At 36.1% G+C, this 16,324-nt stretch overlaps 1 protein-coding gene across 2 annotated transcripts in view; it reads left to right on the top strand.

Annotated features, from left to right (window-relative positions):
• GPATCH2 (G patch domain containing 2) overlaps window positions 1-16,324 on the top strand; it is a 113,156-nt gene that overhangs the window by 91,730 nt on the left and 5,102 nt on the right. For both annotated transcript variants that reach the window (XM_010289007.1, XM_010289006.1), the window contains exon 8: window positions 7,713-7,795. In XM_010289007.1, the coding sequence (XP_010287309.1) occupies window positions 7,713-7,795 (83 nt within the window). The remainder of the gene's footprint in view (window positions 1-7,712; window positions 7,796-16,324) is intronic.

Below are 16,324 nucleotides of genomic sequence, written 5' to 3'. Positions count from 1 at the left end.
ATTCCTGCTATTTAAGGTCTGAGCAGGAGCTATGCGCAGTAACTTGCATTGTAGTTCCACAAACTGTTTAACATATTGTTATGCAACATTGCTATCAAAAGAGGTCATTTTGCATTTTGCTTTTCTGTTATTATTTTAAATTATTCTGTTTGTGCAATTTTTACATTTAGTTCCTATAAAGCTTGGAGAGATCCCTGAATCTCATACACACAAAGCATCATCCACTGACGCACATTTACTAAAATTTGAGGCATAGGCACACTGACTTCTACCCACACTGTGGTTTTGTGTAAGGAGAGAAAGAGTTCAGATGAAAATTTCAGTAGTTTTTTTCAAATTACATAGGATTTTCATGTTTCTTTGTTGTATTTCAAAATTGCAATATTTATTATAATACATTTCAGCCTATCTGAAAACTAATGTTCAGTAACTGTCCTAGCCAAAAGGAAGAAGAGGACACTGTTCAGCCTCCTCATTACTGGATTTGGGAATTTGTTTTGCCAAGGCTCCTGTTACTTTATTTTTTTTTTTAATATCACTAATTAATAATACAGAGCAGAAGGACATAAGGGAAGTTTTTGCTATTAAAGAATTTTGAAACTAAAAAGAACCAAAGAAAGTCAATGTTTCTTTAACTGTCTCTTACCTGCTGTCTTTTGTTACTAGGAAGTCAAATTTTGCATTCACTCCTACACATGCAGACCCCTTGTACTCAGTGGAGTTACATGACAGTTACTGAGGGGAATGGGTGCATAGCGTTAGGAAATATTAATGTCCAGTCTTAGCTTTAGTGCTTATTCCCCACCTTGCACACAATTATATTTTTGTTTATCAGATTGACTGCATTATACCTGTACTATCTTGGCCAGGCAATTAGATTGTTTGAAGAGTTGTTTGTCAAGCATAATATTAAAAATAGGGAAGCAAAAGGGACTAAAGAGGAGATTTTCTTGGAACCAATTGGGAGGCAATAGGTTAAGGACTGACCTTAGTGTTTGTAATGTGACGACAAGCCTCTGGATCACTGGTCCAGATCTAGGTCTTGAATGACTCATTAAAAATTATTATGTTGTGCTGGCTGTTTACCTACATTGATTGAATTATTGGTCTCTTATAGTGGACCAAATTCATTCCAGTTGGCCATGCTTGCTCACCTTCCCAGCACAGAGGTAAAGAAAGAAATTGGTATATAGGTTGAGTGTTTCCAACCTGATAGGACATTTTCCTTGTTCCATATCTCAGCTAGTATATTAAATATTTGTGAATTTTTATAATGTTGCTTCTTGCGCTGTACTTGTTCTAAAAGTAAAGGATTTTGAACATGGTGCTAATGTTTGAAGTAATCTAACCGAACTCTATAAGTGTAATCCAGAACCATATAGCTAGGATGTGTTTTTTAAAGTCTTTTCAACAAAATAGATTTGTCCTGCACTGACTATTTAGTGAATATCATACTTAGTAAACAAATAAGTGTCCAGAAATAGCTGAAAGAAATAGTGTAGCTGAGTAAGCTATCTGTTCAAGCCCATGGTTATTGCTCAAGTCATAGAAGTATTTTCACTTCAGAGCTGGATCAGGGCCCGTATCTTCTGGATATCAACAATGTTGTCAGAAGGTGAAGAAGAAACAAAAGAATGTTTGCTGTAGAATTTTTGAAACTTTATTGTCCTGTGACAGGATGGTATTCTATCACTGCAGCCTATTTTCTGACTACGTTTTGCCATTACACACATGGGCATTATTCATTTTTATCAGATGTTGCTTGGCATAAAACAATACTGGAACTTGCTGTCAAAAATATTTAGAAATATTCTGAATTAATATAAAATTTATATTCTGAATGAGTATAAATATTAATTTCCTTTCTTGAAAATGTGAAATCATGTCATTTGTTGAAGAAAAATGTAGGTTTTAGCTATTCAATTTTTAACAGAAGTGGATTTTTGGTTTTATTCCCTCAGTGTTCCTTGGTGACTTGTTTGTACACCAAGATATTGGTTTGGATTTGCCTTTGTGTAATTCATATACTTTTGATCAATTCCAACTCATGCCCAATTATATTACACTAAATTAACATAATTCAACAGATGTTGATATTTAAATGTTTTCTGGCATTCATATCTTGGACAGCTGTCTTAGAGCTTGGGGAAAAGGCAAACATTTAGAGTTAAATGCTGAACATATGCTTAAATTACTAATTAGAAACAAGAAAAAACAATGCATTATCCTTTCTGAGGGCAGTAGGCCTCTACTACAGAATTTTTTTTCTAGAGACTCAATTCACAAATAAAGTACCTAAGTGGCTTGAGATTGGGTGTCAAAACGTGTAGCTGTGTAAGTTTTTGTTTTCCATTGTGTTTGCTAAAATTATGCCAGCATGGAGTTGAGTGTGTAGATTTGTAGAGTTCAGGACAATTTTGGACTACTTCTGTGTCTGAATGACACTTAGAAGTGCTGAAAAAGATAACAGAAAATAATATATTAGGATACAGTATTAGGTGATGAGATAATCTGATAGGGCCAGGGGAAGATTGTATTCTTCTCAAAATAGGATTGCACTAGGACTTTCAATAATACAGGGTATGTCACCCTTATGTTTAAAGTTATGTTGTGAACAGATTGGCATAGGATGAAAGGACTTTGATGGAGTTTGATAGAGTTGCATGGTTTTATCACATCTGTTTAAGATCTAATAAAAGGAAAATCAAGTGCATAGCACTTGTGGTTAATGTAATAGTTTTCACACTTGTGGAGGCAGACGAAGCAATCTGTTGTATAGATGATGTCATTCTTTAGACAAATCTGAAGAAAAGCTTTACTGTTCTTAAAAGATGTGGAGGAATCAAGTGTGGAACTGATTTCAACTGAATGGTGTCTGAGAAAAGTGATACCAAGAAGAAATATATATTCATTTACAAACTTTTATCAAGCCTCTCCATTAGCTGAAGCATTCAGTGGCGATAAACTGGAAGAGTTCTACAGCCATCTGCAGGAATGCATTGATACTGTGGCAGAACGGTGTGTCACTGCTTACTGTGGATTTGTTCCTCAGGTGAGAGAGATGTTAATTAGAATATAACTGGTAAGCAAGTGTTGATCATTACTGCTTCATCAAATAGTGATATAGAAATCAGGCTTTTTGAAAACATTATTGCATCATAACAGTATGCGGTATAGGGTTTTTCCAAGTTAGAGTTCAGATGTTTAAGAAATGCTGTTAAAGAAAAATACATGCTCTTCCACATCTGCCTTTGTTAGTAATCAGTACTTCTGTGCATTTTTGACACAAGCGGAACATAAAAACATCACCCTTGTTACTTGCAAGTAATCTTAGCAATGTCATAGTATTGCCTGGTAGATGGTTTGACACTAAATACACTAAGGGACAAAATTAAGTTTGCCTTCAATGATGTTGTACCCGTCGGCGCAATTACAGTGCACCAACAAAAGCAACTGCACTGACACCAAATAAACCATTGCAGCTTGCAAAGAAAGTGACAGCTGCCAACAGCAGACAGACAGAGTAAAGTCATCAGCAGGCATGTTGTAACAATGAGGTATACAAAATAAACGTGCAAACATTTTGTATTTCATACACTAGTACCCGGAGTCCCTTCAAGTGAGATGACAGCCTTGCTGGTTCAGGCTGTGGTAGTAGCGCACATGAAGCTACCTGCTGTATAACGCTGTGTCTTCATTGCCTCTTTCTGAAGAGACTGTGGAACAATTACTGAATCTGAATAGGGTTTTTTAATTTAGGGGAGAGGGGAGTTTTTTCAATTTCTGTGGGAGTTTTGGGTTTGGTTTTGTTTTGGCTTTTACATGTGGGATGATAGCGATTCCAGAAGTATGTAATAAACCAGAGAGCTAGAACTCGTGTTCAGGAGTATCTGCTGCCCTACACCCATTTTATTGTATTATTCTCCTCAGTGACTGGTGATCTTAAAACTCTGATAGTGGCGAAGGTGATAACTGCTAGTGAAAGGGCTAAGAACCGCTTTGTGCGCTCGGTTGCTCGGAAGCTGGATTGCGATTAAAGCAGTGCAGCTGCAGGTTCCCCCACAGAACAGACCTTTATTTGGGGAATGTAACCAAATGGTCGATTGACTGCAAAGGTCAGGGTAGATAAAAATCTGACGTAGCCTATTACAAATGTCTTAGAGGGGCGAACATGTGTAACTGCACAAAAGGCACTCATCAAAAATATTTGCTTATTGAGCTATGAAAATTACAGAGAAAGAGGTTGTGTTGGCTAGGCGTGGATAGAAATGTTTGGGGAGTGTAAAGAGACAATTCTAGGCATGTTACTGTAGTACAGGGCAATTACTTTGAAAAACGAAATAGTAGAGAGACGTTAGCTATTGAAGATGGAGATAAAATTTCTGAGTGAATGTTTGTCATAAGTATGCACAGGTGCTTTTGAATTGCTTTTATGTCATTGCTTCTATAAAAGTATTTGCTGTATAAAAACTACTTTTTATGGTATTTATTATTTGTTACTTCAATAGCTTTTTTGTTGTTACTGCCTTTCCCAGTCAGTCTTCATTTTTGAGGCTCCTATTTACCATGTAGAAAGGAGACTCTCAACACCGTGCGCGAGACGAAAAATGAATAAAAATTGACAGCGGCTTTTCCGGCGTTCTTGTTTAATATGTTGAGGCATGGCAGAACGACAACAACAAAAAAAATCTTGGCATGCTAGTGTAAGTTCACACCAGCCTGGCTTTTGCAGCCCTCTTATTTCCCTCTGCCACAACTTTGCCGCTGCTCTGACACTTGCAGGCCTGCTCGGCCGTGGTGCAGCTGATGCCCTGTCCATGCTCATATTTTTCTTATTGACAGTGAGTGTTCTTGCCAAACGCCAGGGACCATAGTCACATCTGTTTGTCTCCCAAGCTTGTCTGAGGCTGCTTGGGAACACTTTTTATCCAGAGGGCAGCTTTAACTAGGCCTAATACTCTGAAAAGCCTCTGTTGGTAAATGCATACAATGAGGCGACAAGTTCCTGTTGTCTTTCCTTAAAAATTATTCCATTTGACACTGCTTGCTCCAGTCCCTGTCACCAGCACGTCAAAAGCCAAGTTTTCAGGCAAGGTGGTCTTAACAATTTTTATTTTTTCCCTAATACAATGCCTAGCTTCCCTCCAGAGCACTATTTATAAATGATAGCTGGAAGCAAGCTGGGGGTAAGTAGAGAGAAGTCAGGCAAATAGCTTTCTTCCCTTCTGTAATCCGCGCTCTTCTGATTTAATGCTAAGAAACATAATGCTGAACCTAGCCTGATAGAGGGTCAGAGTTCTCCCTGCTTTATAATACCCCCATTACAAGCATTTCAAAATGTACTGTGCAGCTTCTGAATAATACTTCCTTCTGTCCGGCCTGCCAGTTCTGGAGTAGTGATAGTTCTTGTCTGTTCCTCTTAAAAAAAAAAAAAAAAAAAAAAAAAGCTTTTTTGTTTTGCTGTGATCTGCACTGACAGTGCATATATCAAATGTTAAGACCTGGCAAAAGTAAATGACGCTTCAGAATCACAAGTTCGCTTAATGTTTGATGTTAGTGGCCATAAAACCGGGTTTGACAAAGCTTAATTGGTGCACTCGCATATTTCTTCGTGGTGTACAGAATTTTCAACGACAACAAAGAAATACCCACTCTCACCTTGGCTGGTGGTCGGGTGGTTGTGCTCGGCAAAGGCGAATGATTCATTTATGGTGAAGGAACAAGACTGCCTTTCAGACGTTCATTGATTTAAAATTAAAAAGTAACTGCTATGTTCTACATGAAGGGTGACAACAATAACAAAGTAGTCCTTACTTAGTGTTATTTGTTGCAACTCCACTCCGTGTGCCTGGAGGAAAAGTGGGGAGACCCCAGTACCATAATCTTACAGATCAATAATCCAGATATCTCTATGTAGCGTAACAGATAATCAGTTCTGGGTAAAATAACTCAAATGCTGCTAGCTGTTACTGCTGTGGCTCAGGTCTTCAGGTTCAATGGCCTGACTTTATTAATTTTTATCTTTCATCCTACTTGTATTCCTGGAGACTTTCTTCCTTTTTCATTCGGAAGAGAAAACAGAGAGTTGCACGCTGTTTAGCACATAATTTACCACACGACTTACTCTGCCTCTTTAATGTCAATGTTGTATACATCGCTTAAATACTTTTTTTTCTAATAATTGTTTTACCATGTTATATTTAAATATTTTCTTTATTGTACAATCAATTATGAAAGGGTTACGCTTCTCGGTGTCTTTCTAAATTTAGAACTAAAATTTATCACCATGTTAATATACTAGTTCAACTGTGTTCAGTTTCTGGATGTTAAAATAGGATGCAATTTCAACTTAGAATTGCAAGGAAAACGTCTGTTCTAAAACAAAGAGAACTAAATAAGTGTTGAAATAGGGGTTCACTAAGTGAAGCTAGAGTGCACTTCTACGTGAAACTTAAATTTCTTGGATTATTTCACTATTTAAATAAAAGCACTTTAGTACTTGTTAATTTATTGTGTCTTTTTAAAAGTAGTATGTAGAGGATTGTACATTGTCATTTTTTTCATCGAGGCTTTGTCACACTTCTCCATTATTGAGCAGATCTGAGGTCTCTCAACATTATATGACCATTTGTTATTCATTTAGAAGCAGCACAGCTTTAAAAAGTTTATAAATGCAGTAAAGGATAAGTCATATCCACACGGAAACCAGATCTTACGAGTGACAGACTGTTACTATGCTACAGTAGACTATCACATGCAATTCTCAGCTTGTAATTTTAGCAAAATTCACTCCAATACTGTGGTAAGAATCACAGTTCCCAGAAACATTATGGAGACATGTTAAAATTGTGGAGTTTAGAAATTACTGCATTTTTCCCCCATTCTGTTCTAGTGATTTCCAAAAAAATGCTGGCTACGTATATTCCACTCTACAGGCACTGTATAATCGTTAATGATAACTGCAATTGCCCTTTAAGATTATATTCCCAAATTCAATATTTGGAAATTCCAAATTTACCCTTTTCTGTGGTATCTGATGTCTAATAGCTGGCTTTAATGCAATAAGATTTGCTTGTTTGCCAACCTCTGCAGCTCCACCAATTTTCCAGTCTCCAAATATAAGCTCATAATTGTTTAATGAGTATATCAGATACTGTGTTTCAGTATTCTCATTCTCACAACTTGCCAGTGAATTAGAAAAGGACAAATTGGTGTGCTACCAGTTCATTTCATGTACCTTTGAAGAGTTTACTGTTTCGTGTTTTCTCATTCATTCTTCATCTTAACTTAAAAAAAAAAATTGATACTACTTTTCACGTAATAAATGTTGTTCTGACAGTCTGGCCTTACTAGCCAATTGATAACCGACCAACAGTATTGTGATCTCTTAAGATAATTAATCTCAGCTATTTTCCTGTCAAGAGCAGCAGTGTTTTTGTTTTATGTTGAGCTAGAAAGATTGCCAGTTTTGAAAATTAAAAAGCATTCCCTTTATATTATTCATTCCAGTAACAATTTATGATGCTGCATTTAGATACTGAGCACTTGTCAACATACATAATTATGCTTCGATATAAACAAGATTGGTGGCTTGACTGTGCAGCTTCATCTTAGTTGAGAATATTTTGATATAGGTTCAGATTATACAAGCTGTGTATTTATGTGGTGGTTTTCTTCCTTTGTTAATGGTTTTCTCCTATAATTACTTGCAGGCAAACCAGTGTACATTTAGGATCATTGTGCATGGGAGACATCAAACGGAGAAGGAAAGCTGCTCCCCTGCCAGGACCCACAGGTAACCAATTTCCTTGGGACAGAACACAAAACACAAGATGTTAAATCTTTAAATACAAAGCAGTAGGTCAATGACCTGGGGAAATGCGTGATAAATTCAGTAACTTTCCATATAACTTCAGATATGTGCATGTGCTATCCTTATTTATTGAGATTAAGAAATAAATAGGCTCACTCAATTCTCTCTCAAACATTTCCAATTTCTAGTCCTTTGTAGCACAGCACTTCTTTAAAGAGAATAAATCTTTTTTCATATACTAAGAATCATAGACAGTAAAGATTACTGCTTATGTCTGTTCAAGCATTACAAGGTAGAAGACATGAAGTATCTTTTTTCTGTGAGGGATGCATATGAATGCTATAAATATCCTGCACAATAAAGATACGATGTGAATTCTTGGGCAAACAATTGAAAATGTGGAGATAAGGCTGTGAAACGCAGCTTTAAAATTAGTGCTGAAGATTAAATAGGAAGCACTTGCAAGCACATTTCTGAAAGATTTTTACAGATGCGAGGTCACAACCATGGGATGCATTTTGCTGATGTCACAGCTGTGAAATGACTTTTTCAATACCTAGCAGTGATTTATAGGACTCTCATCAGTTTGTTTGTATTAATTATATATGTGCATACTGGAAGGATTAGATTGTGTGTGCGTGCCTGTGTGAGGCTTTTTATATGTTGCCGATATGGAAATCTGGATTGCATGTCCTAGTCATATATCAATTACTGTAGCAACATATGCAACACATACAGTTCTTCAAATACATTCTAAATCGATGTCTTTAGAGAAGTCTAATATTTGTATTCCAACTGAATTCCCCCTCCTGAAACTTCTTTGTTTCAAACCTCAGTGGGAGAAACAGGCCAAGAATAATATTAAAAGCGTTATTAAAGCACCTTAGTGGCAGCAGTATGGAAAAAGAGAATGTATGGGTCAGCTTCTAGGACTCTGAACATATGTGAAGTGAGAAAGAAAAATAGTTAATGGCTGAAGAGAGAATAATATAATTATTTCTACAAGGTGATTTTCACTTCACAACTTTCAAGTACTAGAGGATGTCATTTTGTACTGAGAGAGTATGAAGTATCCTGAAATTAATTTTATTATTCATTTTACCTTGGGCTTTCAACGGTCAGTATTTTATTTTACAAGCTGGCTCCTCTGCGTAACTTTGCAAAGACAATATTTTGATACTAAAGCAAATACATTATGTGATCATTCAGTGTTACATATCTATATACTCACAATTTTAGAGATTGTTTTGCCCCCAAAACTTGCCTTTACATGGAGAGCAAGAGACAATCATGGTAGATAAAGGTATCGTATGAAGTACCCTTTAACTACGGTGTGTGTTTTTTCTCTTCAAGTTCAAGGTAGTCTTTTCAATTCTGTTCTGGGCAGATGGATTGAGAATTTTTTCTGTGGTCTTATAAAAGGGGTTTTTTTCTGCATTTCCTCATTGTAAATTTTTAAGCGAATAGAAACTTTGGTAAACTTGGAGTAAACTAGTACATATGTGTAGATAATACATAACATTTTATACAGTTTTCTCAAAGGCTAACCTTCCCACAGCTAAATTGTTGTTTATCCATCACAGGCATTGTTTGATTGTCAGTATTTCGTACCATTTTATGAAAGAAATAGGGTTTCCTTTTAGAATGGAAATACCTTTGGAAATTTGGATTTAAATGAAAGATCACTATTTGATTATTCTCCTTTCAGTAGTTTTAATTAGCTAAGATATGGGAACAGAAGGACTAGGCTTTATGTGGAAGAAAGAAAGGACAAAAGTTGTATATTGACATGAACAAAAGTTGGAAATGAAAAGACGACTCCTGGCAATAGTTATCCATATTTAACATCATAGTGGAACCTGAAAGGCTGTCTGTAAATGAGTCATTAACTGAAAGCATTTTCTTGAGCTATATGTGCTGCAAATTAGCAAAGTTTCACCTAATATGAGCCAATCCATTGAAAAAAGTATTTTCAAAATACTTGACTGCATTTTTTTAATAAATTACATTGGTAAATTCTTGTAGCACTAGGCACAGTGTTGAAAATGGTCATTTATATGCTTAGGTTCAGTAGTACTCAAGAGAATGACTGGTGATCCTAATGAAGTATCGAAATATGTTCTCTGGCTTTGAGTCTCACAAGGGTAGCACCTGCTACTTTCAGACACCTTACAAAGCCATAGAATTCTGTAGCAAGCAATGTTATTGGTTAAACATTTATTAATTGTGACAAGAACACCCAATTTATTTCAGTACTCCAGCTTATTTACTGCTCTTTCACCTTTGTATTTTGTATTGAAAAAGTAAAATGAATATTGATAGAGTTAGATATTGATTTCTAAATTTATAGCCTGTTCTCAGCCTGGAGTCAAAGTCACATACCAATAGGTTTGTGTATATTAGTAACAAAGGATGTAGATTTACTTGTACAGCAATGAGAAACTATTGAAGCAAGAAAGTTTGAGGAGCACGGAGCATTTTATAGTTTCAAAAATGTCATTTGTAAAGGTGAAGAAAAGCTGTGCTGAAAAGCAGTGAAGAAAATGAGAGATAATATGGGTATGGATTGTTAGGAGCTGACAGTACTGCGACAAGAGTGTCCTATTCTGCCTTTTTTACTAAAATAAATTTTCTGGTTTCTGGATGCTTGATACAGCCCCATCTGTGTGTTACTGAATCTAGATAGTTAATTAGTTTATCAATTAAAAAAAAAGATACTAGTAAAAATTGTTTACTTCCTATGATTTCTTTTAAGAATGAGGTGTTGTGCAAAAAAGTAGATATTTATAATGTACATGAAACCAATATTATTTCAATGATTCTAGTCAGATTTGGGACCAGGTCATTCTCAATGTCTTTATGCCCTCTTGACTACCTGAATGGTAGAGCTGTTTCATATGACACCCTGACATATTTCATTGCAGCGATACAGTGCTCTCATGGAAATAGCCCTACCAAAACTGGGTCCAGCATTAATGAAAATAATAACAAAGCAACAAAAAAGAAGAAAAAATAATTTGTATGCAAGAGAAAGGACGTTCTCTGCAAAGTATTGTTACTACTTGAAACATATGCATTGGGAATGTTTACAGTAATTTCAGTCTTAGATTACCTATTTTATGTCTCATAGCATACCAGTAGATGCTACAGAATTTTAGATGCCATGTTCATTCACTGAATATGCATTTACCCCAGTTCCTTTCCTATTGACTCTGTCACCTTCCGTACAAGCTTTTTTTCTCAATCAGCTCCTGTTAAATCCCCAAGACCTCTTAGATTCTTTTTCTTTCTTTTTTTTAATAGAAACCTCTAAAGCTTAAATGTTGGGGGAAAAAATACAAATTCTGCTTCACATCTGGAGGATGTTAATGACTTAATTTACAGAATGTAGAAAGTTTGATTCAGAACAAAAAAAAATTATGTGGTGTGCCATTTCTATTTTGAAACAATCTTTTTGCTCTGATGTATACATAGCATGGTTTACAGTTTGGAGTAGTGGTGAAAACCTGCAAAAACTCATTTTAAAAAGAGAAAGCTATTTTGTAGTTAAAATACAGAGAATGTGCATATAAAATATATAAATTATTGTGTACTTTAATACTTACCTTTTGCAAAAGCAAATTTCAGATGTCGTTTTCTTTATCTAGTTGGCATGTTGCATGCTACACTTCAGGCCAGTACTGATTGAAATGACCAAGTTAAAAGTCTCATTTTAAAGAATGTGTTTTAATGACAAATATGACAGATTCTTAATTACAGCAGAAATACTGAGCACTGCTATAATGCCATCATGACTCACTTTAACAAGGTAATCAAAAGGGTACATGTTTTCATTCCTTTTTAAAAATTGCCAACAGAACAGCTAAGCAAACTATTTTGCTGATGCTTAATATGTCAGTGATTAAAAATCAGACCCGAATATCTGCAGTACCGAAATGATGATTTGAAAAAGATTGTGATTACACTGTGATAACAGAGGTGGCTGAGGCTAAGTGTATGGTGAAGGTCAACTTAGTGAGATAGTTGCAGAGGAAAGGTGGATTTTCCTGTACTTGGATGAACTGGCAGTAAATTTCCAAAACTCTAAACAAACTATTATATGCTTACTCTCTTTTTAGCTTGATTCATTGCTTTTCAATCTACTAAATGTACAACTCCATAGACAGAAATCCCTTTTCAAAGGTCTGTACAACATTGGCACATGTCATCAATGCTTTCTGTTATTGCGTCGTGCCATTTCTTATCCTTAGTCTACCGAAGTGCTTTCTGACGTACACAGCATATCTGCTTGATCATCTGGCCTATGGATACTCTTCTTTGGTTGGTTGGTTTCTGCAGCAGATTAAATTTTAGGGACTCCTTTCTGTTTCTTTTTTTTCCTACTATATTGTCTCACTAAATCAGTTCAGAAATTGAAAGATCGCAGAGTGCCATCCAGTATTGGAAACTGCTGTCCCTTCAGAGCAAAAGACTTTTCATGTTGAACTGAGGTCATTGGTTCCAGCAGGGCCACTTAGATATAAACACCAACCTAACGAATAGACTTCAGTAACAAACTTCAGAAGAAAAGATCCACAATGTAACAAGAACCAAGGTTATGCTGAGAATTTGCTTGAGAATTTGCTGATGGATTTATTGTGATCTAGAGAGAAGACAATATTCTTCAAACTGTACACACAGCCAATATAAAGTCAAGAAGAAACCTTCAGGTTGATAGAAGATGACTGTAGCTGTCTTTTCTAAATGCTGTCATCTTCCTGAATGTGGAAGATTCAAAAATAATTCCCCAAGTGACTCTGGGAGTTTTTCGTATGGTAGCTGTTTCTTTCTGGTTGTGGAAAGCACTCAAATTGCCTCCACTGGAAGTTGGATTCCATGACTCTTATGGGTCCCTTCCAGCGTGAGATATTCTGTGATTCTATGGATTTTTTTGGTCTTCATTTTCAAGAATCATAAACCAGCCTAACCAATATCACCAATGGGAGCATCCTTAACATACAAGAAATTTCTGCTCAATAAAGGCTAAAACCAGGCTTTTTTTTTTTTTTCAAGTTCCAAACATATGTCTCACTAAACTGTTGTACACTTGAGGAATAGCTTTCCATGAAACTGAGAGGTGTTGGTAGGGAGACTTATCCTCCAAGTCAGTTGTATGCCCTGCAAGTTCTGCTCATTAGCCACCAGGTACCATAATAAAGTCATTCCCCACAGAGAGGAGGCACCTCCATTTTAGATGTAGTTTGTCAGAACGATCATTTCAGATGGGCTGATGTACATCGTGCAGTTCTCCTAGAGCTCAACCAATAAAAGCAGTGCATGATATTTCTGTCAGAACAATTTCAGATATTTCTGTTCTAGGTTGGTAATACCAAAAGACTTTTGTTAGCCAGAGAAGGTTTAGGAGTTAAAATGTGCAAGGAGGAAATACATGTAGTTTTTCCCCAGTTAATATAACTTCTTATCCCAGCTCTCCACAACAACCTCTCAGTTGATGGTGACTAGTTTTTCTTTCTCCTGAGGGAACAGCAAGCTGCTGCAAATAGGCCCTGCTATAGATTATGCAAAAACCATTTTTCTTAAAGGTTTGTTAGCATGTAATTTACTTTCTGATTAAGGAAAGAGGCCTGTGCATGAACCTGATAGCTTTATGTAGAAGGTTTTTGCCACTTCAGAGGAATAAAAATAACTGTTTAAGATATGAGAAAATATTTTCATAATGTGAAAATATAAAATTCATTGATCAGATTTCCAGCGCGGGCAAGTTTGGATTTCTATTTTCTGTCTTTCTGTAAAAGCTTTGCAGTTGGTGGAATAGTTTCTAATAAAAGCTGTCATACATACCTATTATACTCTGGATTTCCTAATGAAAAATTTTGCTTTTGATTTCCACTACAATTAGAGGAAATTTTGATTTTTTGATTGTATGAGAAGTTTACCTGTCAATCTATATATTGACACTGCCAATGCTAATGTAATAACTAAGATTTACATTCTGACGTTTCCATTACTGATATAGGGATCACAGTGAGCATTGTTTGCATAAAATAAATAGGCAAATGGTTATTTAGCCCATAGTAAAAAATATGCAGATGTATTTTTGTGGTTTTAATTAATTAATCTTAATTTTTAAATTAACATAATTTGACAGAAGATAATACTCCAACCACATAGGCACAGAGTAGGCAATAGAAGTAGAACTTCACCTCCAGTATCCTGACCATCCTTCCCAACTTGGGTTAGGGTCAGTTAGTGCTACTGTAATGTGCATAGTCCTAATATCCGTTTAATCCTCAAACTTTCTGCTGAAATTAACAATAACCACACTGTCTGTTTTGAGACCATTACTGTGATTTAAATCCTTTCCCTCTGGGTTTCAGTGTAAGGTTACAAGTCTTTTTTGTAACAGTCAGGGAGCACTTACCAGAAGGGAGCGATTTTGCAGAGTTTCAAGGGGTTTGAGCACACTTTGGAATGGTCCCCAGTGAGAACTTCTGCAATGCCTCCAATGACAGTCTTTCTGTAGCAGAGACAAGGTGTAAAACTGACTCCTTTGGGCCCAAGTGAAAAAACAATCTTGGGTATTCAAGAGGTTCCCCTTACAAAGGGACAAATGGGAATCTATTAATTCCAACTCTTCCCAACCAATTTTAGTAGTGGTGTAGACAAAAATGGGCAAGAAGTTACACTTTACACACAATGTAGTCCAATAAAGCATGGAAGAAGAGCACCTGCAAATCCAGTTCCAAGTGATCTGTGATATTAGATGACCAATTGAACCTACAGTTCAGTCCCAGTTTTTATCAGTGTGTGGATTTATGTTTACATATATTCAGGAGGGTTGAAAATGGATTTAAATCTAGAGTCTGTGCTGCAAGAAAGAATGCACTAATCCATGGTGCAATTATGTGACAATTCCTTGAATACCTCTTGCAATGGGGCAGTAGGAAGGGAACTGTGGCAGTGCAGACATTAACAAAACTCTGCTGTGGGTACCGAGTAAACATGGAGGTTTCCAACACTTACTGAAGTTATGGCTCTGTCCTCTGCTATTTTTATCTCTCTGCTAGCTAGAATAAAATACAATGCAAGCAGACTCACCTGAACTATAATCATTCTAAGGTTATTCTTTAGACACAGTCTTAGATAGCTCTGTGTGAGGGATATATAAAAATCAGGTATAAAAAATGCAATCTCAAATATTTAACTAAATATTATGGCATTTTCATAAGTTTTGCTTTTTTTTTTTAGGTATACAGCCATAGTATGCTAAATTTTGAAAAACCACTGCAGGTACTGATTTTAAAAAAATCACGGTAAAGCTGTCAGCTACACTCATGAGGCTGACACTGCAATTATCCAAAACAGTTCTAAGAATATAAACATCTAGGCAGTCTGATTCCCATTTTGCTAGTTAGAGAGCGCTGGCATAAAAAGATACGCTACAGCAATGTATTATTCTGATTACATTCCCTGTAAAATTGTCTTGTGTGTCAGGATCAGTCCCTACTGTTCTGAGCTCATCTGTCTAGTGAGGAATCAGAAAAGAAAAAGACTAGATGGAATATTAAACGCTTTCATAAAATGAGGGGGAAAGAGCACTAGCTTTTAAAGCAAAGCAGCATGTATCGTTTCTCCTTCCATTGGCTGTTTATCCAACATCAATACAACACTTTAGGAGCCAAATTACTAAACAAGCTGCCAATTAGGCTTGCAGTCAGCTGGATAGATTAGTGGCTAAGAGAGGCAGATACAAGATTTTCATCTCTTGAGCCAATTACGCAAGTGAATTACCATCCACAATGCTCCTTGGAAGATTTGAGGTAGAAAGACTGACTCTGCTGTGATAGACATAAGTGAGATCCAGGGTAGGGGGTAAGGGTTAGCAGGCCATGTATTGCAAAAATTACCCAAGCAAAAAGAGATCCTTCTAGGAAAGGATTTAAAGGATTTAAGGCTGCTGGGAGCGATAGAAAAGGAAATAATAGTTGTGGTATGCTCTGCAAAGGCATTGCTGTTCTGCTCACAAGTCTTAATCATAGAAAAGAAAGATGAAAGGCCAAGACTATATTTATGTACAGTGTCACTTTCTCAGAACTGTTTAAAAACCCATTTTCTTAACATCAAAAATAGTTCGGTGGCCAGAGATGAAATTACTTCAATATGCCTTCATTTGTTTCTTACAACTTGAGGGGGGGAAGAAAGGAAAAAAAAAAAAAAGGAAAAAAAAAAAAACACCAAACACAAAAACAAGCATTTTCTTAAGTAAAGGTTAAGAGACTGAACCTAGCTGTATTCTGATTTTATTCGCCCTAATATAAACCAAACATGCTTGAGGTTAGTCTTATCCAGCAATTGGACCATACAAATATTGTCACTATAGCGGTTGATGGGGTAGCAGTTCCTTTATTATTCTATAATAAATAATAACTTAATTGGTGAGCTTTTAAGATTTTTTTTTTAGAAGCATTTTGCAAATAAAATGGATCTGTCACATAAAAACTGTGCATAGGC

The sequence above is a fragment of the Phaethon lepturus genome, unplaced genomic scaffold (assembly GCF_000687285.1).
Source record: "Phaethon lepturus isolate BGI_N335 unplaced genomic scaffold, ASM68728v1 scaffold10966, whole genome shotgun sequence".
Taxonomy (NCBI): Eukaryota; Metazoa; Chordata; class Aves; order Phaethontiformes; family Phaethontidae; genus Phaethon; species Phaethon lepturus.
This window is presented reverse-complemented; position numbering and strand designations above follow the sequence as displayed.